The sequence below is a fragment of the Lagenorhynchus albirostris genome, chromosome 6 (genome assembly GCF_949774975.1).
Source record: "Lagenorhynchus albirostris chromosome 6, mLagAlb1.1, whole genome shotgun sequence".
Taxonomy (NCBI): Eukaryota; Metazoa; Chordata; class Mammalia; order Artiodactyla; family Delphinidae; genus Lagenorhynchus; species Lagenorhynchus albirostris.
Genome location: NC_083100.1, coordinates 62,558,061 through 62,583,863, shown reverse-complemented (window position 1 = coordinate 62,583,863; position 25,803 = coordinate 62,558,061). Strand labels below are relative to the sequence as shown.

The following is a 25,803-nucleotide window of genomic DNA, read 5'->3' as shown; positions in this document are numbered from 1 at the left end:
TGGAGCACCCATGAGGCCCTGTGGCTATAGCATTGAGCAAAACAAACCTCCCCCAAATCCCTGTCTTTATGGAGCTTATGTTCTTTTGAGCATGTTTAAGAATACCAACCTTTGAAATTACAGGATTTTTACAGCCCCACTGAGTTTTTAAAAACGTGAGAATATAATTTTGTAATAAAATATTTCATGAAGAAGTATATGATGCTACTTGTATGTAAACAGAGGATCAATTTTTTTTCAAGTCATGCTTTCTGCATCCCATAATTAATATGGTGTGTTCTATTATAATCAACAACTTAAATTATGATTCTAGTCATATACTTTTTTTGTGTGTATAAAGCCTGTTTTTCAAATTATACCAGGAATGTAGCACTTCATCCTGATTTTGCTATTTCTATTGATTACATTGTTCTCATGGGGTTACAATACATCTGTTCTTTTTTTTTTTTTTTTTTTTTTGCGGTACGTGGGCCTCTCACTGTTGTGGCCTCTCCCGTTGCGGAGCACAGGCTCCGGACACTCAGGCTCAGCGGCCATGGCTCACGGGCCCAGCCGCTTCGCGGCATGTGGGATCTTCCCAGACCGGGGCACGAACCCATGTCCTCTGCATCGGCAGGCACACGCTCAACCACTGCGCCACCAGGGAAGCCCCATCTGTTCTATTTTTTAAATTTTTATTTAATGAAAGATCAACACAAAACCACAGAATATCTTTAGTGATCATACTGTATGTGTGTAGATTTTTTCTTTCCCTAGGGCCGACTTTTAACCTTTTTTTTTTTTTCTTGTCTTAATGTTTGCCACATCAAATCCTTTGTAGAGCAAGGCAGGGTGTGAACAAATTAAATAATTTCATAATTTAATTCAATACTAATTATAGTTTTTCCACTTAAAAATACCGATAATTTGGAATGTCTTAGAAAATAGCAGTTTCTCTGCATTTATTTTCAATCATGATGGGGGGATATTATTATTTTAAAGGTTTTTTTTCCAAAAAAAATCTATAATTATAGTACCTAAGTAGAAGTCTTTGTTTCCTACTTCTAAAAGAAGTTTATATATCCCACTGTTTTGAGTAGAAAATAAAAATTTGTAGCAGTTATGGAATATTGGAAAGGAGATCTTGCTTATGAGTATCCAAATGAACTCAGCTCATATTCTTGAACTTTGCATCATTAATTCAGATAGCCAAGTAGCTTGCCACTAGACCATTTTTAGCGGACTGACTCATTTTTATGATTCAGTTTTCTGTTAGTTTAATAAACATTTTCTTGCGGTAGCCTTTATTAGCATATCTTGTAATGCTTTATGTATTTTAAAGCTTTCCACTTCATTTAAATCTCTTGTTTCTTAGCTGTTTCCTTAGTGATTAAAAGTTCCAGTTGTTCCTTTCAATCTGTAACAGCTGCAAGAACTCTTCTTTCCAAACTAGCTCTCCTAAATTCCCTTGTTAGAGTTGGTATCTATATTTAGCTGGTGGGATTAAATTGCAAAGGCTTCAGGCTGGGCAAAGCACACTGATCTGCCTTTTTACTGCTAGACCTGTGTGCTGTGAGGAGCTAAGGCCTTAGTGTCCCCTTCCTTACCCAGGTTACTCACAAAATGGATTCCCAGCGGGAACTTGCAGAGGAACTGCGGCTTTACCAATCCACCCTTCTTCAGGATGGTCTAAAAGATCTCCTGGATGAGAAAAAATTCATCGATTGCACACTAAAAGCAGGTGACAAAAGTCTTCCTTGCCACAGATTGATTTTGTCAGCTTGTAGTCCTTACTTCCGTGAGTATTTTTTATCTGAAATTGATGAGGCAAAAAAAAAGGAGGTAGTACTAGATAATGTGGATCCCGCTGTACTGGATTTAATCATTAAGTACCTGTACTCTGCCAGTATTGATCTCAACGACGGAAATGTGCAAGATATTTTTGCATTGGCCAGCCGCTTTCAGATCCCGTCCGTGTTCACTGTCTGCGTTTCTTATCTTCAGAAAAGACTTGCTCCTGGTAACTGTCTAGCTATCCTAAGATTAGGACTTCTTCTTGACTGCCCGAGACTCGCCATCTCTGCCCGTGAATTTGTGTCTGATCGCTTTCTACAGATTTGTAAGGAAGAGGACTTCATGCAACTGTCTCCACAGGAGCTGATCTCAGTCATTTCCAATGACAGCCTAAATGTAGAAAAGGAAGAAGCTGTATTTGAGGCAGTGATGAAATGGGTGCGAACAGACAAAGAAAACAGGGTTAAAAACCTTAGCGAAGTGTTTGATTGTATCCGTTTTCGCCTTATGACAGAAAAATATTTTAAAGATCACGTTGAGAAAGATGATATAATTAAAAGCAACCCAGAACTCCAGAAAAAAATCAAAGTTCTCAAAGATGCCTTTGCAGGCAAACTCCCAGAACCTAGCAAAAACACAGAGAAGACTGGGGCTAGTGAGGTGAATGGTGACGTTGGTGATGAAGATTTACTTCCTGGTTACCTGAATGATATTCCCAGGCATGGAATGTTTGTCAAAGACCTCATCCTCTTGGTTAATGACACAGCTGCAGTAGCTTATGATCCCACGGAAAATGAATGCTACCTTACTGCACTGGCTGAGCAGATCCCCAGAAATCATTCCAGCATTGTTACCCAGCAAAATCAAGTGTACGTGGTAGGAGGCCTCTATGTGGATGAAGAAAATAAAGATCAACCTCTACAGTCGTACTTCTTCCAGGTAAGAAAGGATATTTTCATATATGTAGAGACATAAAGGAAAGGCTGTTAGTCACCATCTAGTTAGCTGACTTGTGAATTATTCAGGCTGCTTGTATTTTATTCTACTTGATGTGCTATTCCAGTCCCTTGAATTTTCATTACTTGGAGGGCTGACAAATATTTGAATCAGTTAACTGCTTGTTAATATTTAATCAACGTTTTGGTAAAGAATGAGGTTCTATTAATATTTAATAAACGTTTTGGAAAAGAATGAGTTTCTAATTAATGTATAAGTGATGGCTCACGATTTTCTTTATGCATTTTACCCAAAATGTCATGTTTATAGTTGATTGTGACTGTAACCCTTTAAAGTCCAGTATTTTAGTAAAAACGAAATTTAATCTTGTGTCCTCTTTCTGAAAAACAGGTTACTGTATTTCCCAAAATCAAAGTACTTTACACATTACAAAATGTTATAATTGATCAGATTTTCTACCTTCTTCCAAGTTTCCTTGAACTGATTTGAAGTTCCTGGAGGTAGCATTTCATCTCTTATTTATGGTTACTGCCTAAAATATACTTTTGTTGAAAAGGAAAAGAACTTGTATACATATTTTACATGCTTTGGATTACCTTCTAGGAAACACTGTCTACACAAGTGTCACTCTTTTGGATTAATTGTATTTAGAAATATTTATGCTAAATGATCAAATTTATTTGGATCAGAGTTGTACTTAGACATATTGGCAACTTAATCTGTATTATGAAACCATAGAAGTTTCCAAGAAAACACATCCTCCTAAACTAACACTCTTTGTAGTTTGTTTGAAAGGAGTTCGTTTCATATTATCAACACATTATATTTACCAGTTTATGAAGGAATCAGTGGCTTAACCTTCATCTTTAATAATGTCAGTACCAGTACTTTGTAGCTTACAGATAGTTCAAAAGAGTTTGTTTAGGTCATGGCTACTTATGGCCTGGGGTTTATGGGCACTTGAGTTGGAAAGGCCAAAGATAAGCATGTGTAGAATGTCATACCACAGTCACTGAATGCTTTCAAAGTGTGTAACATACGGTGCATTTATAAAGCACACTCTTTTTTTTTTTTTTTTTTTTTTTTTGCCGTACGTGGGCCTCTCACTGTTGCGGCCTCTCCCGTTGCGGAGCACAGGCTCCGGACGCGCAGGCTCAGCGACCACGGCTCACGGGACCAGCCGCTCCGCGGCTTGTGGGATCTTGCCTGACCGGGGCATGAACCCGTGTCCCCTGAATCGGCAGGCGGACTTTCAACCACTGCACTACCAGGGAAGCCCCAAAGCACACTCTTTAACCAGCTTTTTCTAATCTTGAAAAATGTAATAATACATGTTAATCACGGTTCTTAATTTTCCAAGTTCCATTAAAGAATGTTAACTATGAAATATGATTACAGCTTCTATTTTATTTTTATAAGTATTTGAATGTGGGCCAGAAAATTTCCTAAGCCCTAATTTTAAATTCAGATAAATTTCAGGAAGGGTAAATTCAATTGAAAAGGCAATAATTTTATCTAGGAAGTAAAAATGACATCAAAATACAGACAGACAGACAGATACCTGGAAATCATAGACCCAAAGAATACTTAATAGCCTTATCTTTATTCTCTTCCATCCTGTTACTGCCCTTGCTTTTATTGACACAGCCTCTCATTTCTGAAACCTGCTTGATGTTGTTCCTTTTGGCTACAAAAGGTTATACAAAGTTGAAAGGGTCGACTCCCTGTCATTTCCCATGCCTTGCTCCTTCTAAAAGGCACAAATAGTGGGACAAGATGCCAGGATAAAAACACCTGACTGTAAAAGAGGGTTATGGCTCACAAGAAAATATATGTATGAGAATCTCAGGCTTTGTATTTTCTGCTTGGTCACCTCTGTTTAAAATGTATTAAGTTAGGATTCATATGACCTTTGATTGTATACTAGAATTAGATTATGAGAATTTTTTTCCCTAGGTAAGAGCTGGTCTTTTCCATAGACTTAATAGTTTCATCAAATCTTTGAACACCACATCTTAAAGTAATCTAGGTCCAAACTCTAATTTTAAGGGTGAGAAAACTGAAGCCAGAGAGGTTAAATAGCTTGACAGCTCATCTGTAAAAAAGCCTGGCAGGCAGTCTACTGTCTCATCTGCTGTAGGAAGTGCCCTATCGGGGTAGTATGAGAATGTAGACAGTATTGTGTAGTGTGGGCTGTAAACCCTCTGGTTTGGGATGGCTGCTGTTCCCATTTAAAAAGACAAACTATGAATTCGTATAGCTTGCATCAAGTATCACTTAAAAGCTCTGTGAGTTTGTGCAAATTATTTAAACTTTCTGTACCTCAGTTTCCTCATATGTAAAATGGAGAAAATAAAAGTCCCTATCCTGGAGGACTAGATGAGATTACCTGTGTCAAGCATTTAGTATGAAGCCTATCACAGAGTAAAAACTCCATAAATGCTCATTATTACTGGTACTATACTACATACCACTTTCTTGATAAATAATTTTTTTCAAGAAATGAAAACAGGGCTTCCCTGGTGGCGCAGTGGTTGAGAGTCCGCCTGCCGATGCAGGGGACACGGGTTCGTGCCCCGGTCCGGGAAGATCCCACATGCCGCGGAGTGGCTGGACCCGTGAGCCATGGCCGCTGAGCCTGCGCGTCCGGAGCCTGTGCTCCGCAACGGGAGAGGCCGCAGCAGTGAGAGGCCCGCGTACCGCAGAAGAAAAAAAAAAAAGAAAACATTAGTGATCACAGTCTGGATGTTGAAATTTGTGACTGCAAACTAACAGTGTATGTGTGGGGATCAAACCGGTCATCTCTGCTAGTTTTAAATAGTACTTTGCTTTAACCAAGGTTACTAGACCAGATAGAGATAGGCTTCCATAAGGACCCCTCCCTATACCACAGACTTTAATATCTGCATCTATCCTTGGTATCCAATTATTCTGGGTTTTATTCCTTTTTCTTCGACTGCATAGAAGTAGCACTAGAGAGGACAACAAACCTGTGAATGCGCACCCTCAGAAAGCAGTTTTCTTGTGCTTTGGTGTCCTAAAATGCGAAGTGGAAAATCTTAAAATTACCAATAGTAAGTGCTAAAGCTGATGCCAGCCATATCAGAATCACCTATCCCAGAGCGTGGGCTCTTGGAGCGCTGTCTTAGGCTTGTAGAACCGGCAGTAGCAAAAACAAGCAAAGTTACTTCCTAACATAAACGAGAGAGAGAGAGAGAGAGAAGGGTATTTTAAATGACTCCCTGAAAAAGGCTAGGAAGTTATAGGCTATAACACCTGCCTATATCCGAAGTAATAAAGTGAAGCATGGAGAACCTAAAAATGTTGAAGGAAAGAAAAAAGATAATGCCTAGTGCCCCAGCTGTCTGTGAAGTGAGCGACAGGTCCAGCTGTCCCGGGCGCCAGCTTGGGAGCATGTTAAATATAGCATGCGGGGTTCAGTCACATACTGTGACCCTCTTTTTCCCCAGTGTCCTAAAAGTATTATGAGTCCTTGTTCAAACCTGAACAAGGCAACATGGGAAGAAAATTTGACAAGAAATCTCACAGTTCTTAACTAATCTCTGGTGACTATTTTATTTTCTCTTTCTTCAAGTTCTGCAGGTTTGAGTACTTTTAGCTATTTTGGTAGGTCAAGTAGCTTTTCTCATTTTTCTCGGTAATTCAAAGGTAAAATATGATCCTTTTGGGGTTGTAGTTTTACTTTTGAGAACTTTGACTATCTCAATGAATTCTAAACAACAAAGTATAGCATATTTTTTGGTACACCTGTAACAAGCTCCACAATTCCTTATATATTGTTTCTTTCAGCTTGATAATGTAGCATCTGAGTGGGTTGGACTTCCACCTCTGCCTTCAGCCAGGTGTCTCTTCGGTCTGGGAGAAGTAGATGACAAAATCTATGTAGTTGCAGGCAAAGACCTTCAAACAGAGGCTTCGCTGGATTCAGTATTGTGCTATGATCCTGTGTAAGTTGGCATGACATTCTCGTTTCCTAAGCATTCAGGTATATGAGTGCCTATATCAAAGTCATAATTTTAGAACCTGAAGTTCACTAAAAGCATATAAATTCTATCTTCTGATTTTAGGGCGGCCAAATGGAATGAAGTTAAAAAACTTCCTATCAAAGTCTATGGCCATAGTGTGATTTCACATAAGGGGATGATATATTGTCTCGGAGGAAAGACCGATGACAAGTAAGTACCCTGACTTCTCCTTATGGTTTATATCCAAGTGATTTTTTTATTACAAGGGTTCCTTCCTGTTTTCACTTGAATCTACATGCTGAAATAGGACTTGGTTCTCACCCATAACATTTTGAAAGTAAAATTTCAAAATAAAATTTTGAAAAGTTATTGGAGGATATTTAAAATGATTGATGAAGGAAAACTGTATACAGTTTTAAAGTTGCTAAAGTCAATTTCTGTATGCCCAGCATATTGCTAAGAACAAACATAATATCTCCATCATAAGCATTCTTACAGTGGAAAAGCAGCATTTAGGAACATAATCAAGCCTTTTATTTGGCTAATTTATAATTATATTTTACTACATTAAAACCAGTGGGCTTTTTATTCATTTAGCCATAAGTAGATAAAAATTAAGTGTATCTCTTTAATATAATATTTTAAATATAACTATTAAAACAATAGTGCTTAAAAATCATGGATTTGTACTTTACATTCATCAGAGAGAATTTAGATAGTTGAGTTTGAAACTGGTGACTGGGGACTGAAAAGGGGGCAGTTCTTTCCTCAGCAATGTTTCACTTATTTACTCCTGGACAGGTGATATTCAAAATATTTAACAACTGGTCACAAACAGGCACTGATCAAACAGAATAGATATACCTGATATACCCAGTAGCACCCAGTCTCTTATGAGAAAAAGAGGATGAAGTTTCATATAACTTGCTTTCTAGGTACTTCTCAAGGGATAGGTAATTAGGGAAGAGATCTTATACCCCCAAGGGAGAAGTGAGTTTAGAGTGCTCCAGAAGTCAGTCAGTTAAGCCAGTAGCCTGTCTGGTAAAATGAAGATTTTTAGCTTCAATAGTGAGAACAAATTTCCTGCCCCTGAAAACTCTGCCTAATTTGGCTTGTATCATTTACCCAGTTTGTTCAAGAGATGCCCAATCCTGGAAAGGGAGTCAGAATTAAGAGTTTAAGGGCAAAGCAGGAAAGGAGAGTAGAATATGGAAATGTGCTAGAATTAAAGAACTGTATGTTGTGCAGTTAATAGTTAATGACTATTACTCAATTAAAATGACATATATTACAGAAAATATGATTTTTAAAAGCAAAGGGTTTTTATACAGTCTGTCCATATTCAAAGATAATATATTCTGAAATTTTGATGTCCTCCTTGATGCAAGATATTCCCATCAAATAAACATTTAAAGGAAGGCCATATTATAAACACACTCAGAGCAAAATCTTGTTTGGAACATTTTTCCTGAGTAATAGAATGGAAAATCTGTATTAAGCAGTGTTATGACTGGAAACATAGTGACTCCGCCAAATGATTTAAATTGTTTCCTTCAAGTAGTATTAGTAACTAGGAAATTGATGTGTCAGTAAGAAGCATGCAGGTCTTGTCAGTAAGAATACATTAATCTTGAAAATATGATTAACCAAAACAACATTGCGGGCTTCCCTGGTGGCGCAGTGGTTAAGAGTCCACCTGCCAATGCGGGGGACACGGGTTCGAGCCCTGGTCCGGGAAGATCCCACATGCTGCAGAGCAACTAGGCCCGTGCGCCACAACTACTGGGCCCACGTGCCACAGCTACTGAAGCCCACGTGCCTGGAGCCCGTGCTCCGAAACAAGAGAAGCCACCACGTGAGAAGCCCGTGTACAGCAACGAAGAGTAACTCCTGCTCGCTGCAACTAAAGAAAGCCCGCGCAGCAACGAAAACCCAACGCAGCCATAAATAAATAAAGTTCCCTTTAAAAAAAAACAAAACAAAACAAAACCCCAGAACATTGCTTGACAAATGCCAAAGTCAAGAACTTTGAAAAGAGTCATTACCTAAAATAAGCACTGAATTATACTAGTTATCGCCACTGCATTTGAAGAACATGATTTTGGATCGTGTTCTTATGGAGGAGTTTTAAGATAATACTCATAGTCATATATTAGAGGAAATGCTTCTACTCCAGATATCTGGTCTTTTATAAAACTAAAAAAAATTGTCCTCACAAAAAGTTGAGATTTTGTTTGGTTGCTTTTTGGCTTTACCAAATATATCCAGTTAATCAATTCTTATTTGGAATTCGAACTCCCATCAGTAAATTATGGAATCATAACAACATACTAAGAAGGATAATTCAGGTAAGTCCAGGTTTTTCTGGTACCATTTAGCATATAAAATTGTTTTCATTACTCATCAGCTCAGATGACTAGTTGTCTAATCTTTACTCCCAGATTGCTTAAAATGCATTGGTATATTAGTGGTAGACTAAAATAAAATGAGCCATCATATTGCAGTTACATTTAAAATAGGTACATTCACACCTAGTTATTTCTTAAGTTAACTGATTCATTCTCAGGATATTCAGATAATGAAATGAATAAACGTTTTTGTTACTGAGGCACAATAAAGGGTTTATGAATTTTTGTTAACTCTATTGTGTATTGAATTTAGTAGCAGATAGGATTAAAATTACTCTGCCTGGGTCTCTAGGCAATTGCCAAAAGTAAAGGACCCTACCTTCCAGTAGTATAATTAAGATTTAAAATAGCTTTAGTCCTCATATTTGGAATTGTCCTTTGCTTGGTGATATATGTTCAGATTAAGAATTTTCCTGATCCTCACTATACTACATATTTCAAACGAGAAGCAAAGGTGATTAGTGAAGTTGCTTCTTTCAAAAAAGAAAGCTTCTAAAAGGACCATTTTGTTTTATTTTATGCAGAAAGTGTACAAACAGGATGTTTACCTACAACCCCAAAAGAGGAGACTGGAAAGATCTGGCTCCAATGAAAACCCCTCGTTCCATGTTTGGAGTGGCAGTCCATAAAGGCAAAATTGTGATTGCTGGAGGCGTCACTGAAGATGGTCTTTCAGCTTCAGTTGAAGCTTTTGACCTCACCACCAATAAGTAAGCTGCCATCTCTTACTACAGAATATGAATCACTATATGTTTTAATTTCTAACTTTGGATAAAAATTAAGCTTTCCAATTAGGACATGGGGAGAAGAGGCAAAGGAGGCAAGGATTGAAGAGGAAGTGTCTTCATCTGTGTTTCTTTTGGTGTTATGGGTGTGAAATGCCTAACATTTTGATGCATTATGTGTGTTTGTAATTTGGAATACATGACCCTCAAGTAAATGTTGGAGTGATCAATCTATCCTTACTTGTTATTAACTTTGTGAATTTAGTCATGCAAAGGTAATACTTCTGAATAATTATATACACATAAATGGATATATATCTCTCTGTAAGGTTATTCGATTTGAAATATGTAGTTTAAGGACAAAAAGACCTCCACTTAGTTTGTGATATTTGTAATGCTTCAGATGTTTGATTCTTTTGTGTTCTTTATAATTTTCTTTTCACTTTTAAGCTTGTATTGGCTTAAAGTTAATGTAAAAGATATTTGACAGATATTCTTTACATAGAATTAGTCCTTTTCAAGTTTTTGAGCTCACACATCTAGATAAGTATATAGTTTTTGTTTTGTTTTGTTTTTTGTTTTTTGTTTTTTCCCAGACGCGCAGGCTCAGCGGCCATGGCTCACAGGACCAGCCGCTCCGTGGCATGTGGGATCTTCCCCGGCCGGGGCACGAACCCGTGTCCCCTGCATTGGCAGGCGGACTCTCAACCACTGCGCCACCAGGGAAGCCCGAGTATATAGTTTTTATGCTCCTCATTTAGCAATGAGGAAAAAATTACAGCATTATTATTACTTTTTTAAGGAACCATGTACGCCTGATTACAAAACAGACTTTAGTTAATCTGAAAATTACAAGGAAGTTTTATGGAATTAGATTTTTATGATCGTTAAAAATCATGTTTTTTTGAAGACTATATAATATGGGTAAAAACTCAAGTTATAAGAAGTTAAAGAAGCAGCGCGCAAAACTGCAAATACTCTATGTTCTTAGTTTTGTTCATATGCATAGATGGATGTTTAAATTTATATGCATTTTTTAAAATGACAAAATTATAGCAAAATATTGCTTATGATTATGTCTGAAGGACATGATCATGGGTGATATTTGTTTTCTTCTGTACCTTTCTGTTTCTCCAGATTTTGTATAATGTACATATATTTTTATAATTAGAGAAACAGATATGTTTAGAGAAAAACTATGAGGTCCACCTTCTTTTTTTTTTTTGTGGTACGCGGGCCTCTCACTGCCGTGGCCTCTCCCGTTGCGGAGCACAGGCTCCAGACACACAGGCTCAGCAGCCATGGCTCACGGGCCCAGCCGCTCCGCGGCATGTGGGATCCTCCCGGACCGGGGCATGAACCCGTGTCCCCTGCATCGGCAGGTGGACTCTCAACCACTGCGCCACCAGGGAAGCCCTGAGGTCCACCTTTATGCCAGAGTAATGGAAGAGAGCTACCAATATGACTAACTCATTCTAGACTTTTGATACTTCCAATTAATTTGATTTTATCTTTAGTGATGCTATTTCATATAGCTATTAACATTAAAAGTTTCCTTAAATCCTTTACTTAAAAGGATGAAGTATAAACTATTAAAAAGAAAATTTCCAACCCTGGTTTGTAAACTATTCTTATCACATGCTTTATTTAAAAAGGGTTTGGAGGGCTTCCCTGGTGGCACAGTGGTTGAGAGTCCGCCTGCCGATGCAGGGGACACGGGTTCGTGCCCCGGTCTGGGAAGATCCCACATGCCGCGGAGCGGCTGGGCCCGTGAGCCATGGCCGCTGAGCCTGCGCGTCCAGAGCCTGTGCTCCGCAACGGGAGAGGCCACAACAGTGAGAGGACCGCGTACCGGGAAAAAAAAAAAAAGGGTTTGGAGATTTCTTGAGACACTATGGAGATCAGAGTTTTTAAAAATTTGTATTAGCATTCAAATGAAATCCAACACAGTAGGGCCTACGAGCCCTAGAACTTCCCCCCAAAATTTCACTATTTTTTTTTTTTTTTTGGCCACGCTGCACAGCATGTGGGATCTTAGTTTTCCAACCAGGGATTGAACCCGTGCCCCCTGCAGGGGGAGCACAGAGTCTTAACCACTGGACCACCAGGGAAGTCCCTCAAAGCTCCACTATTTATGGCATACAGTTTGATAACCACTGCTGAAGGTGCTAACTAATGAAGGTGAAGTATTCTTGGATTGACATATTGAGGGCTTTAAAATCTAATCTGGTTACATCTTTCAAATAAAGGAATATTTAGATATTTTCCAGTAGCAAATTTAATCTTCTAATTTTGGATGTTTATGCTACTTGAAGTTTTTAATTATAATTTCCTATAATTGTTCAGTAAATACATTTGGCATTTTTTAAAGTTTTACATTAACTGTATCTTCAATAATTCCTAGGTGGGAAGTAATGACTGAATTTCCCCAAGAAAGAAGTTCCATCGGTTTGGTCAGCCTGGCTGGATCCCTGTATGCCATTGGTGGTTTTGCCATGATTCAGCTGGAGTCTAAAGAATTTGCACCCACTGAAGTCAATGACATATGGAAGTAAGTTTTCTTCACTCCAATTTTCTGAACCAAATATTAAATCAAATAAGATAAAACAATTTTGAATAGGAAGCCAGACTTTCCCAAAATGCGCAGGCTCAGCGGCCATGGCTCACAGGCCCAGCCGCTCCGTGGCATGTGGGATCTTCCCGAACCGGGGCACGAACCCATGTCCCCTGCATCGGCAGGCGGACTCTCAACCACTGCGCCACCAGGGAAGCCCTGTATCCTACTTCTTGAGAGTAAACTAAACATTCTTTGAACCTGCTGAACTTCTACACATTGCCACTTACTTAATCAAGTACTGCTTCTAGTTAGCTGTGAGCTTGGGAAAGAACTTATCGGGGCCTATTTCTTAATCAGAAATTGAGAGTTGGACAACTGATCCTTTGTGTAATGAACGCTCTAGGCATCCAGTAGAGCAAAGGCTTCCAAACCACTTACCTTTCTCCCAGAGAGTACTTTATTTCCTAAGAAGACAGAGTCTGGAATAAACACTTAAACTCTTGAGTTTTCCATGATTCATTAACTCTATTTTGAATCTAATTTAAATATTTTCCCAATTTTCTGAGGATTCAGTTATAAAAGCTTTTTAGAAAAGTGAAAAGTAGCAATCCACTTGATTGCTACTTTTCCAAGATAGGTGCTGGGTAGGTCTCCCAAGTATAACACTTGCAGTTGTTACTCAATTGAACTATTTGACAGTTAAGCTTAAAATGAATGTATTTAAAAAGGTGTGTGTGTGTGTGCGTGTGTGTGTGTGTGTGTGTGTGTGTGTGTGTAGTTTACCATAGTTTCTAATGCAATGAATGTCACGTAGAGGACCAGTGTATCCAGAAGTCTTGGGAGCAGAAGTGTAACTTGTGTCATGGAAGAAAGTCACATAGTAACATAGCTGGGGCAGGGCATACAGTGTGCAGACGTCTGGTCACTATCAGGTCACCACATGTGCTGTCTTCAGCCCAGGCACCATGCTTGCTGATCTAAGTTTACAGGAGGTAGATCTCAGTTGCCTGAGGTGAGCATGAGTTCATGCTGTATACTCATCCAGAAACTGCCAGACTTACGCTTTACCTGTCAGTTTAAAGGCCAGCCCCACTCCCAAGTCTGGATGCCCTTACCTGGCCTGTCACCAGATTGTCCAGAACCTTGGTACTCGAAGTATGGTCTGTGGACCAGCTGTGTTGGCATCTCCTGCGAGCTTCTTAGAAATGCGGAATCCCATGCCCCAACCCAGATCTACTCAATCCGAATCTTAATTTTAACAAGATTAGTGGGTGATTTGCTTACACATTTAAGTTTATAAGTACAGCTTTGGAAGAGTGATCAGTGAAGGCATAACACTGAGCCTGAGAGTGAAAAGTAGGTAACATTTGTTCTATACCTGAACCAGTACATGCCTTATTCCCAGCTGGTAAACTGGAAGGCTGAAAGGCTGGCAGCTTAACCAAACAATTATTTTGTGCATCAGACATCATTTCCTTATGTTGTAACAGTAACTAACTGTGTAGGGGGCAAGGAAAAGTGGCTATAAAAGGCAGTTAACTGGGACTTGCCTAGTGGCGCAGTGGATAAGAATCCGCCTGCCAGTGCAGGGGACACGGGTTCGATCCCTGGTCCGGAAAGATCCCACATGCCATGGGGCAACAAAGCCCGTGCGCCACAACTACTGAGCCTGTGCTCTAGAGCCCGCGAGCCACAACTACTGAAGCCCATGCACCTACAGCCTGTGCTCCGCAACAAGAGAAACCACCGCAATGAGAAGCCCATGCACCGCAGCGAAGAGTAGCCCCTGCTCGCCAAAACTAGAGAAAGCCTGCGCACAGCAACAAAGACCTGATGCAGCCAAAAATAAATAAATAAATAAATAAATTTATTTAAAAAATAAAGGAAGTTAACTATTACCTTTCTTCCTCCAAAAAAGAGGGAAGAAGATAAAGAAACTGGAAATTTCCAGGGAAAGAGGTTAGACCTAGCAAGAGGATGAGATGGGAAAAGACTGGAAAGCAGCGGAAAAAAATATGAAATAATGGAGGGCTGGGAAGGTTAGGGTTTTTGGAAAATGGGGATAGGTACCAAGAGTGAATAGGCAGTGATTCTTAACCCTGGCTGCTTTTATTTATTTATTTTTTGGCCGCACTGCACGGCACGTGGAATCTTACTTCCCTGACCAGGGATTGAATCCACGCCCCCTGCATTGGGAGCGTGGTGTCTTAACCACTGGACCACCAGGGAAGTCCCCTGCTGCTTTTAAAATATACCAGTGCCTGGGCCTTCTTGCAGACCAATTAAATCAGTTTCTGCAGGCAGGGCCTGGGCATCACTAGTTCTTAAAACCTTCCAGGTGATTCTAATATGCAGCAAGCCTTGAGAAACACTGATGTTAAGGAATGGTGCTATCAGCTGAACACCACATGAGCCACTCTGGATCCTAATGGTGATCAAAAGCCAAGTTGCGGGCTTCCCTGATAGTGCAGTGGTTGAGAGTCCGCCTGCCAATGCAGGGGACACAGGTTTGTGCCCCGGTCCGGGGGCATCTCACATGCCGCGGAGCGGCTGGGCCCGTGAGCCATGGCCCCTGAGCCTGCGCGTCCGGAGCCTGTGCTCCGCCGCAATGGGAGAGGCCACAACAGTGAGAGGCCCGCGTACCGCAAAAAAAAAAAAAAAAAAAGCCAAGTTGCTTCAACAGAATACTGCAGACAGAAAAGGAAAGTACAGCATCTCCTGGTAATTTTAGCAAGAGGGATTCTGATTATGGTTTATTTTTGTGATTAAGGCAGTGCTTCTCAAAACTGCTCGCTCATTGGAATCACCTCGGGAACTTCAAAAAGCACTGACGCTGCCTCTGTTCCCCTCTATAGATTGTGACTTAATTGACCTGGGATTTAGTTTGGGCTTTGGAACTTCCAAAAGATCCCCAGATGATTCTAATGTGCAGACAAACTTCGGAACCACTGGATTTGGGAAAGGCAAGAGGAGGGGGCATTCATCATTATCTGCTTGGCTGTAAAATTTTAAATTTAGGTACTGGTATTTTCCATTTAGGTAATAAAATCTGGGGCAATAATTCTCAAACCTTGCTGCATATTAGAATCACTTTGGGAACTTTAAAAAAGTCAATCTCTAGGGGTGGGATCCAGGCATCAACATTTTAAACGTCTCCAGGTAGTTCCAATTTGCGAGTCAAGTTTGAGAACGAATGATCTGCAGTGGTTCCCAAGGCAGCATCAGCACCACCTGAGTACTTGGTAGATGTGCAAATCTTTAGTCCTCACCCTGCAGAAATACTGAACCTCTGGGGGTAGCGGCCAGCAAACTGTGGTCTAACAAGCCCTCCAGGTGACTTTGATATGCGATAAGTTGAAAGCCACTGACCTACAGAGAAGTAGCTACCCACCTGCCCTCAACTTCCTAGTGAATTCACACATGCAGAGATGAAAATAACAGTGTACTACATTCTAAATCTATAGACCCTCTTACTGTGATGTAAAAAATAATTTCCATTTCTCATATTTTTTCTTGAAATCATTCCATTATGTAGGACTGACCAAGCTGAAAGTAAAAAATATAACTGCCAGGAAGCAAATGCTTTTAGGCCTCATTTAACCTCAACCTCCTATTGCTTAAATGTGGTCACTTTTTCATTAGATCATTTAAAACTGTTCTTTATCTTTTAATTTGTTGCTCCAAATTTTATATAGATAATCAAGGTTCTTTTCCTGATTAGTGGTAAAATATTTTTTGTCTATTTTTCCCTACATAAAAATCACTCAGTGCACAGTACAGCTGTACAGCTGTTAAATTTGGACCATTGATGTAAGTCAGATAGGCATCAACTAATTTTAAAATTATTTTAAATCTCACTCACTCCTTGTAGAATGATTTGGGAGTATTTCCTATGTGCCAAGTATTGATAGCTTCTGGAGGAGGAAAGATAGCAATGTGAATAAGATATATGTACTTTTGAGCTTGTTGAGGACATAAATATAAGGGGAAAAAATTAAAATAGAAGAATAATTGTTATAATGGATACCATACAAAGGACACTGTGAGAAATGAAGAGAAAACAACAAACTCCTTGAGGAAGGTGAGAAAGGCTTCAGAAAGAAAGCAGTGTTTAGGAGTTTCTGATGCAGAGATGGCATTCCAGGCATCAGGCAGAGGAAAAGCACACAGGTCTCAAAGGAACCCAAGTTGTCTGTATCTTTATAACCCTGAATATTCAGAGGGGACAACCAGTTCTTACCTAATGTCAACTGCAAGAGTAGTACTCACACAGGACAATAAAGGGGAAAGAGAATGGCTTCTTGCAGAGTGACCACTAGTGTCATGTACCATGCTGAGCACTAGTGTATGGGAACAGCTGAAATCATAATCAAAGTGACTAACAGTCCCTGCTCTTCCCAGTTCTTACTCTTTGGTGACCTTGACTCATGGGGACCAGCCATCTTTAGCAGTCCAAAGGCGAAAGATTAATTGCCTGTCTGTTACCCGTCATCTCTGGACGGTCTCTGATTCCCGCAGAAGGCTTAACTGCCTAAGCATCCAGATTAAATACCATGCCAGTAATATGGGCATATGCTCAGAGAATGCATACTTTTGGAGGAATTTAAGTGTTTGTTAGTCTACAAGTCAGGTGCATCCTCCTCTGGGTAAGAGCCAGTAGGGTTTTCTCGGAGAACAACATTTGTATATTCAACACAGGGAAATCTATAGAACTATCTACTTAAAAACAACTTACTGATTGCTTTCTTTTTCTCCATCAGGTATGAAGATGATAAAAAAGAATGGGCTGGAATGTTGAAAGAAATACGTTATGCTTCAGGAGCTAGTTGTCTAGCAACACGGTTAAATCTCTTCAAACTGTCTAAGCTATAAACAAGAAGGTGAAAAACCATAATAGATAGGGAGGTGGTCTGTTTGGATAATAGGGCTTTAATTTATTGTTTTTAAAAAGGCTATACAGAGATTCATGTAGAAATTATTCACTATGTTATTGTCCAAGAGATTAGCAATGGGAATCAAAACCTCAAAGTTATTGAATCTTCAATGTAATGATCAGAGCTTAAAACCATTGTCTAAGAAATTAAATCTTAAATTGAACAGATTATTCCTTTTGTTAATCTGTCTCAATCAACTGTAAAGAAGCTTCCTAAATCTGAGTTTACTAATCCTTTCATTTGCATTGTTGAGGTAACTTTACACTTGTTTTCTATTACAAATGAAATTGGAGAATGAAATATGTACATCTGCATTTTCTAAAAATGTTTAAAATAGCAAAAACCTTTCCTCATGCTTCAAGATATAACAAGAATCCTATGCATTATATAAAAGATTATATGCTGTAAGAAAAGTTTGGAAATGCTATTTAAGGAGTATAATAAATGGGTCTCATTTAAATTTTTAAAAATTTAAAAATAATAAAATATAGTTCCTGCCACATAGTATGCACTCAAAGAATGAACTGTAAACTACTTAAGTTTCTTAAAAGCTACATGTCTTTTATATTAAGAATTTTAAACAGTTTCCCAACTAGATAGTAGAGAAAGTAGTCCATTGTAAAATGTCTGTTTATTTTAATAGGTATTAATTGACCTAGAAATCAATTCTACATTATTTTTTAATTGAATCAAGCCACTTAATTAAAATAAGTCCAAATATGACGCACCATGATAACTAATTTTCAGTAAAAACTATGATGATGATTTGCCTTCTCCAAATATCCGTTCTCTCAGGTAGTCCATTCGAGCATTCTTTGTTGACAGTGCCATAGAGTTCCATTCAAAATGAGGGATCTGTAAAATAAGTAATGTAGGCTGAATGAAAGCTCAAAAGCAGCAACAAAAAACATCAGGGAAGACCTCTAAGAATACTGAGAAGAGCTATAGGAACCCTAAGACATTAGTTTACATAAGCATAGCCTTTGAACCCTATTTGGAAGGTTGCCTTCTTCTTGACAACACCTGGAAGACCCTTTTCTGCTTCGCAGCTCCTTTCATCCTCCTGTTCCTACAATACCAACAATGGACATTTTTTCCCATGTGCCTTTCTTATATTTATACACTAGCCTTTTTCTCTTATAACTCCATCCATCTCCATAGTGCCTCTCTTTATTGTAAGATGAATATAAAAATCAAGAGATTTTCTAGAGACAATTTTAAAAATTATTTTTATTTACTATTCTTAAAAAAAAACAGAGGGTGTTCTATTTCAGAGAGATTTTAATATAGCTTTTTTTTAATATTAAAAAAAAAAAGGTAATTCTACAACTTTCACCTTAAAAGGGGACACATGTAAAGCCAGTGTCTCTGGGTTTTTTAAAGGCTGAATTACATAAGTATTTCATACCTGAATTACATGATACCCCAAAATTTCCAAGTGTCGTTTTTTCATAGCAGATTTTCCTTTTAAATGAGGGATGTTTCTACAAAATGCTCTCGAATCCAAAAATTCCAAAGCAATCCTACATAAGATGAAAATAAATATTTACTTCTGAAATTGAGAAACTGAAAAATTATAAGCCTTTCAGGAACAAGGGTGCATCTTTATAATCTAAAAACCGCCAAACGAATAAATGAGTATACTGTTATTTTTCTACTTAAATTAGTAATTAATGACAAGTAATCCGATTCATTAGAATTAAACCAAATTATAGTAAGTATCTGCATGCTTTCATCTATTTGTTTCTTTGTCCAATACATATTTATTATGCACCTACCATATGTAAGGCACTGTGAGGGATACAAAAATAAAAGGACACACTTTATAGTCTAACAAAGAACATATGATACATAGTATGTAACTGTAATGCAGTATAGGAAGCAGCTATGTGCTATCCGAAAAGTAGAGAGGCATGGGAGGTCCAAAGAAGAAGACACTATTTATTTCCACTGAGGACAACTTGAAGGTTAGTGCTTTAGATATTGCTAGGCTTTGGACAATGAAGGATGGAGATTAAAGCAGAAAGCACAAGAAAAGCAAAGGTATGTGGGTAGCATGCATGAGATACATGAGGAGCAGATTCTACTATAAATAATCCTTGATAGCTGCGTTCATTAAATCATGCCAAATTTAACATTTAGATAACAAAATCTGAAACTAAGAAAGGTACTTTTCAGCTCCTGGTGGCAGTCTTGATCCAGCTATTTGAGTATTTAATTCCGAGTGTATTTTTGGTAGTTTTCCCGAAGTTGTATTATGGCTTCCATACGGAATAGGTTTTTTCCTTTTATCTAAGATACACTCAAAATCTATAAGAAAGTACAGGAACCAACAATATGAATTAGGTAAATTCTTATAGGTAAAATTTTAAGATATATTTTAAATATTTATACATGTATATAAAGACACACACACACAAACATGAAGAATGAGGTACCTCCCTAATTATCCAACTTATTTCATTTATTTATTTATTTATTTTGGCCACACCACGCAGCATGCAGGATCTTAGTTCCCCGACCAGGGATTGAACCCGTGCCCCCTGCAGTGGAAGCTTGGAGTCTTAACCAATGGACCGCCAGGGAAGTCCCTATCCAGCTTATTTTATATATATGATCTAGTCCAAGATCACCTCTCTTTGAAAATCAATGAATAAAAATCAACCAGCAAGTCTTACTAAACTATTATTTAGCATGGGGGCTATATTTAGCACTGCACTAAGCCAAATCACATTACAGTTTTATTTTAATCCCCTTAAATCTCTTGGTCACAACTGGAGGAAGCTAAACCAACTCATCTGAAAATTAGTAAAGACAAAGATTGAAGCATGTATCCTGTCTTTCCTGTATGAACTGTACATAGGGTAACTAAACAGTTGACATAGGAAAGTTCTTTTTAGACAAATTCCAACTAATAAATGCAGAATGACAGATGTAGAATATCACTACTTTTCCACCCCTGATGAATAATGCATTTAGACAATAATTTTAATAGCTGCTAAAATCAGTAGGTGAAAAGCTGATGGGAAAGCTTCCTAACGGATAAGCTGACAACATATAAACACACTGATGAATCTTAATATAATAAAAAGGGGACAACCAGAACTGTATGTCTTCTGATAAGATGCAGTAAGAAGCACATACGACCTATGAAAAAGCTGGCCAAAAAAATGACCACTGCCACTCCTAAGCTAACCTGAATTTAATCAAGCCTCTATATCTAACTACTGGTTTACAGAAAAAATAGGGGATGCAGGAGCATGTTGAATGACACCACAGGGTTTCAACTGGAAAAGTCCAACAAACAGTAAAATAAAACATATAAAAGATAATTGAGACACCTGAACGTTGACAAGCTATATAATATTAAGAAATTATTATGAATAGTTGTAGAGGTGAAAATGATGGTACTGTGGTTATATATCCTTTTAGATATACATTCTAAAATGATATATTATCTGTGATTTGCTTGAAAAAGATCAGGTGGGACTCTGATTAGTGAGTATTAATAATTTTTAATGCTGGATGAGGGTTCATTATACTATTCTATTCTTGAATATGTATGAAATTTTTACATAATAAAAACAATCATAAAAATGTATTTAAACCAAGAAAAATGAAAAAAGAAACAATGAATGAAAAGGAAGAAAGAGTAGGTTTAATTACCTATTCTTTATATATAAGGGAAACTGGGGCACTGAAGCATCTTCAAGTTAATTATCAAACATGAAATATACTTTTCTCATAAAGAAAATGAATTCTGGAGCTAGAATGCCTAGGTCATCCTGGCTTTGCCATCTGCCAGCTACATAACCTTGGGCAAACAACAATGTCTCTGGGCCTCAGTTTCCTTATCTATAAAATAGAATAATTTGCAAAACTTATAGGGATATAAGTTTATATATATAAAACACATCATAATATCTAACACATAATTAATATGTAACATAATAATATGTAAGTGTATCAATTACTGTTGTTGTCATATGAAATTACAGCATTGTTTGAAAGATGCACATACCAGCAAAAAACCTTAATAAATCACAGCATAGTCATTCAATGAAATATTATGCAGTCACTAAAAATAATGTATAATTATATTTGTTGGCATAGAAAAATATTCACAACATATAAACAAAGCTACAAACACTATAAAATAAGCCATTTTGGTTTTTAAAAAGTCAGAACTTTTTAAAGTACATATTGCTTGCACACATGAACATGTATTGCTTGTAAAATTAGAAAGAAAACAACAAATGTCATTAAAAATGAAAAAAAAGTCAGAAGGAGAAACATAGACACCAAAAGTAAAGAGTGTTTGTATCATGGGTGATTTTCCTTTTTGTTATCTGTCCTTTCTGGTTTTTCTATAAGCACGTATTACGTATCCTATAAATGAGTGTTTTCTTCCAATCGTTAGTTCTTAATCATACTACTGTATTGTCTTAATTATACCACATCCTTATATACAAATATTACCAATTAAATCTTATTTTTAATGATCTATATATATTTTCACATAAAAATAAGCCTCTTGACAACATGAGGTACAAATATGAGTTGGCAAAACAATGGGCTTGGGATATAATAATCCTAGTTCCCCAACCAGGGATTGAAGCCATACCCCCTTCAGTGGAAGTGCAGAGTCCTAACCACTGGATCACCAGGGAATTTCCTGAAAATTTCCAAGATAACGAAAAAAATTTTTTTAAAGTTTTAAAATTCCAATTGATGAGATGATTCTGTTTAGTTTGGCTTTCTGAAAGTAGCTAATAACCTACCATAGGTTAGCTTAGCTACCATAGGTTAGCTAAGTAGCTAATAACCTACCTCTCATCTCTTATATCCTTTATTTGAAGAAAAAAAAAAAGAATGTATTTTCATTTCCTTCTGATTGTTGACACACAACTGAACAACCAGGAGAGCACATTCAAAGTCTCATCTTTCAGTTTCAAGTCTCATCTTTCTATATATAGTTGTATCACTAAAAGGGGGTATATATGAATGCCACACATGTATACACCCATACATGAATAAACACATACATATAAGTCCCATTTTGTCTATTAGAGACACACAAAACTAGACATGGTTAGACACTATCTAGCATATAGACCCCACAAAAATGTAGCAAAGCCCATGAGCATCATTAAACACTTACCTATTGTGTAGTAATAAGGTGTAAGAACAGAGGCTTTTACAAAATTGATTCCTCCTAGTACCTCTGCTAACATTTTATAAATCTGCTGTTGTGCTCCATTCATACGGCCAAAATCTTCAGGAAAATAAAAATAATTAGTTCACTTAAAATAATCAGCTTTTGAATGAAAATCATCCCGTATCTACAAACTGAAAAATAGATTAATATTTCCAACAAGAGTTTCCATGTATTGTAATACCACCTGCAATAACACTAAATTCAGCACAAGTTCTTTGGCTCTCTACCAAAAGAGGTTTAGTGTCCTAAATATTAAGAAATACTTACAACACAAATTTCTCTACAAAATGGTTCCATTAAACAAGTTATGGCACTCTTGGCAACTCTGGTGTCATGGTTAGTTTTAACAATAAAAACAGTGTACTACCTAATAATGTACTTTAGAATTAAGCTTTACTTTCTGACCCAAACAAAATTCAAACCTTTTTTATACTGCTGTTGACAGAAGCGGTCATGAAACCATGGAATCTGATATTCAGGACATTCCAAGCAGACTGCTCTATTTAATTCCATAAGACGAAATTGGACCTTCATATTTAGAGATGAACATAAAACTGAAATTAAAAAAATACATTAATAGACTTTGATAGCTTGAACTTAGCAAAGACGATTCATTTTTCACATTCATTTATCCCCATAATGGTTGTAACTTTTATTCTCATATTACAAAATCATTTCATTTGCATACACATGCTTTATATTTTTAAATTATTACATTCAGTGGGATGATTAGGACAAACACCTATGTTTTTCACTAATTATGAATATTAAAACTACATTTTAGGGGCTCCTCTGGTGGCACAGTGGTTAAGAATCCGCCTGCCAATGAAGGGGACATGGGTTCGAGCCCTGGTCCGGGAAGATCCCACATGCCACGGAGCAACTAAGTCCATGCACCACAACAAATAAGCCTGTGCTCTAGAGCCCACAAACCACAACTACTGAAGCCAGTGCCACAACTACTGAAGCCCGCGCGCCTAGAGCCCGTGCTCCGCAACAAGAGAAGCCACTGCAATGAGAAGCCCGCGCACCGCAACGAACAGTAGCCCTGCTCATCGCAACTAGAGAAAGCCGTGCACAACAACGAAGAACCAAAGCAGCCAAAAATAAATAAATAAAAACAAAAAAACTACATTTTAAAAAATACTACTAAAAAATATTCATTGACCTAATATTCCACATTTAGCAGTCTATCCTAAGGAAACAAAGATGAGGGCAATGACTCACGTATAATAATCATTATTTATAGTAATGAAGAATTGGAAACAACCTACATGCTAACAAATTTTATTACTTCCTTATAATGGCAGATTCTATAGACTAAAAAATCATGACATCAAAAAATATTTAATGTCATGGAAAATTGTTCAAAATATAGTTCAAAGACAAAAGCAACAGACAAAAGTGAACATATGTATAATTCAAATTTTGTTTTAAAATATATATAGGTATATAAACATACATATAAGGGCAGGAGACAGAAAAGAAATACTCCAAAACATTAAAAGCGGTAGTTTCACTTGGTGGTAAGATTATGAATAATCTTTTATTTTCTATTTTATACTGTTCTATAATCTAAATTTTCTACAATAATCAGGAAATACTTTTATAAACAGAAAAATAACCCAGTATTAACATTTAAGTGCTTTAGTATGTAGGTAGAGCTGAAACTTGGATATAAAATACAAGTGATAATTTATTAAAGTAAAAAATATATTATGCTTGCTTGTTGTAAAGCAAAAAGTTTATTGTTTTTTAATAATAATGTTTAACAAGTATATAGCAGTTTTTCTTTGAAAGTGTTTTTATGTATCTTATCACATTATTTTTAACTTTTTTCGCTTATGAAATTTACATACAGGAAAAATGCATAAAATCTATATGTATAGTTTAACACATAATTATAAAGAAAAATCATACATTTATCACCCACGTGAATAAAATACTCCTAAACAATAAAAATATATATATATATATACACACACATATATACATACGTTCAAGTTGAGAATCTAATTTGGCTAAGAATCTAATGTTAAAAATTGCCTTCAGTAGATCTTCTGAAAAATATTCACATGTGGCCAAAGAGTAACCAAGAAACACTAACTTGAGAGGATCCAATATACCTAGAACAAGATTTAAAAAAAATTAAAATGTACAGCTGCTTCACATATACGTAATATATACTTTATTCAGGTAAAACCAGGTTTTAAAAAAATAATACAAACACAACCTTGACAAAATTAATCTATACTGTCACAAGTCCAGATAGTGGTAAAGTGGTTACCTCTGGGTGGGTGAAGAATGGGAATGAGGGCCGGGGAGAAGGGTACTATGCTAATATTCTATTTCTTGATCTGGGTACTGATTCCTTGGCTGATTCAATTTGTATAAATTCACATACTATATATATACTAAGGATATGTACACATTTCTGTGTTATTATTATACTTCCATTAAAAGTCTTTAAAACTGCCTTGAAAAGAGAAAGACTGAAAACAAAGGGTCAGTGGAGTATGTAAAAATAAGTGATCCCAGTCTCTATATACTGATAATATCGCTCAGAATGTGTGCAGAATCTTTCTAAGCACTTTACAAATATTAACTCATTTAAACCTCACTTCAGTGTAAAGTAGGAATGATTATTATCTCCATTTTATAAACTGAGTGTACTGAAGCACAGAGAAGTTTAATGACTTGCCCCAAGTCACATGGTTAGCAAGTGGAGGGTGAGATTTAACTTGGAGAGTCCAGCTCTGGAGTCTGCACCAGGGTCTTGTGCTACTCTCTAGGGCTCTCAGACCCCCAGGCTGGGTACAGACGTATATGAAGCTCAGGTCTCACTCAGTACCTCCTCCCTTACCTGTCAGCCAGCAACACGGTAAGTGACTCAGAGATAAGGCTTGAGGTTATTTACCGGATTTGCTTCATCCAAGAGATATTTTCTTTTTTTTTCTTTTTTTAATTTTTATTGAAGTATAGTTGATTTACAATGTTGTGTTAGTTTCTGGTATACAGCAAAGTGATTCAGTTATACATATACATATATATATTCTCTTTTTCATACTCCTTTCCATTATGGTTTATTACAGGACATTGACTATAGTTCCCTGTGGTATACAGTAGGAACTTGTTTATCTACTTTACATATAGTATCAATTGTTTGTATCTGCTAATCCTAAACTCCTAATTTATCCCTCCCCCACCCCCCTTCCCCTTTGGTAACCATAAGTTTGTCTTCTATG

General features: G+C 37.2%; 2 protein-coding genes across 3 annotated transcripts in view; one reads left to right on the top strand and one right to left on the bottom strand.

Annotated features, from left to right (window-relative positions):
- Window positions 1–1,526: 1,526 nt before the first annotated feature.
- Window positions 1,527–17,503, top strand: KLHL41 (kelch like family member 41). Its single transcript, XM_060152696.1, has 6 exons — window positions 1,527–2,712; window positions 6,541–6,698; window positions 6,819–6,926; window positions 9,649–9,834; window positions 12,254–12,400; window positions 17,167–17,503. The coding sequence occupies exons 1-6, from the start codon at window positions 1,603–1,605 to the stop codon at window positions 17,276–17,278; spliced, it is 1,821 nt and encodes a 606-aa protein (XP_060008679.1). The 5' UTR covers window positions 1,527–1,602; the 3' UTR covers window positions 17,279–17,503.
- FASTKD1 (FAST kinase domains 1) overlaps window positions 17,184–25,803 on the bottom strand; it is a 34,720-nt gene continuing 26,100 nt past the window's right edge. For both annotated transcript variants that reach the window (XM_060152694.1, XM_060152695.1), the window contains 6 exons: window positions 24,556–24,684; window positions 22,981–23,112; window positions 22,502–22,615; window positions 19,512–19,650; window positions 18,749–18,863; window positions 17,184–18,195 (listed from right to left, as the gene is read on the bottom strand). In XM_060152694.1, the coding sequence (XP_060008677.1) occupies window positions 18,094–18,195; window positions 18,749–18,863; window positions 19,512–19,650; window positions 22,502–22,615; window positions 22,981–23,112; window positions 24,556–24,684 (731 nt within the window). In that variant the 3' untranslated portion in view covers window positions 17,184–18,093. The remainder of the gene's footprint in view (window positions 18,196–18,748; window positions 18,864–19,511; window positions 19,651–22,501; window positions 22,616–22,980; window positions 23,113–24,555; window positions 24,685–25,803) is intronic.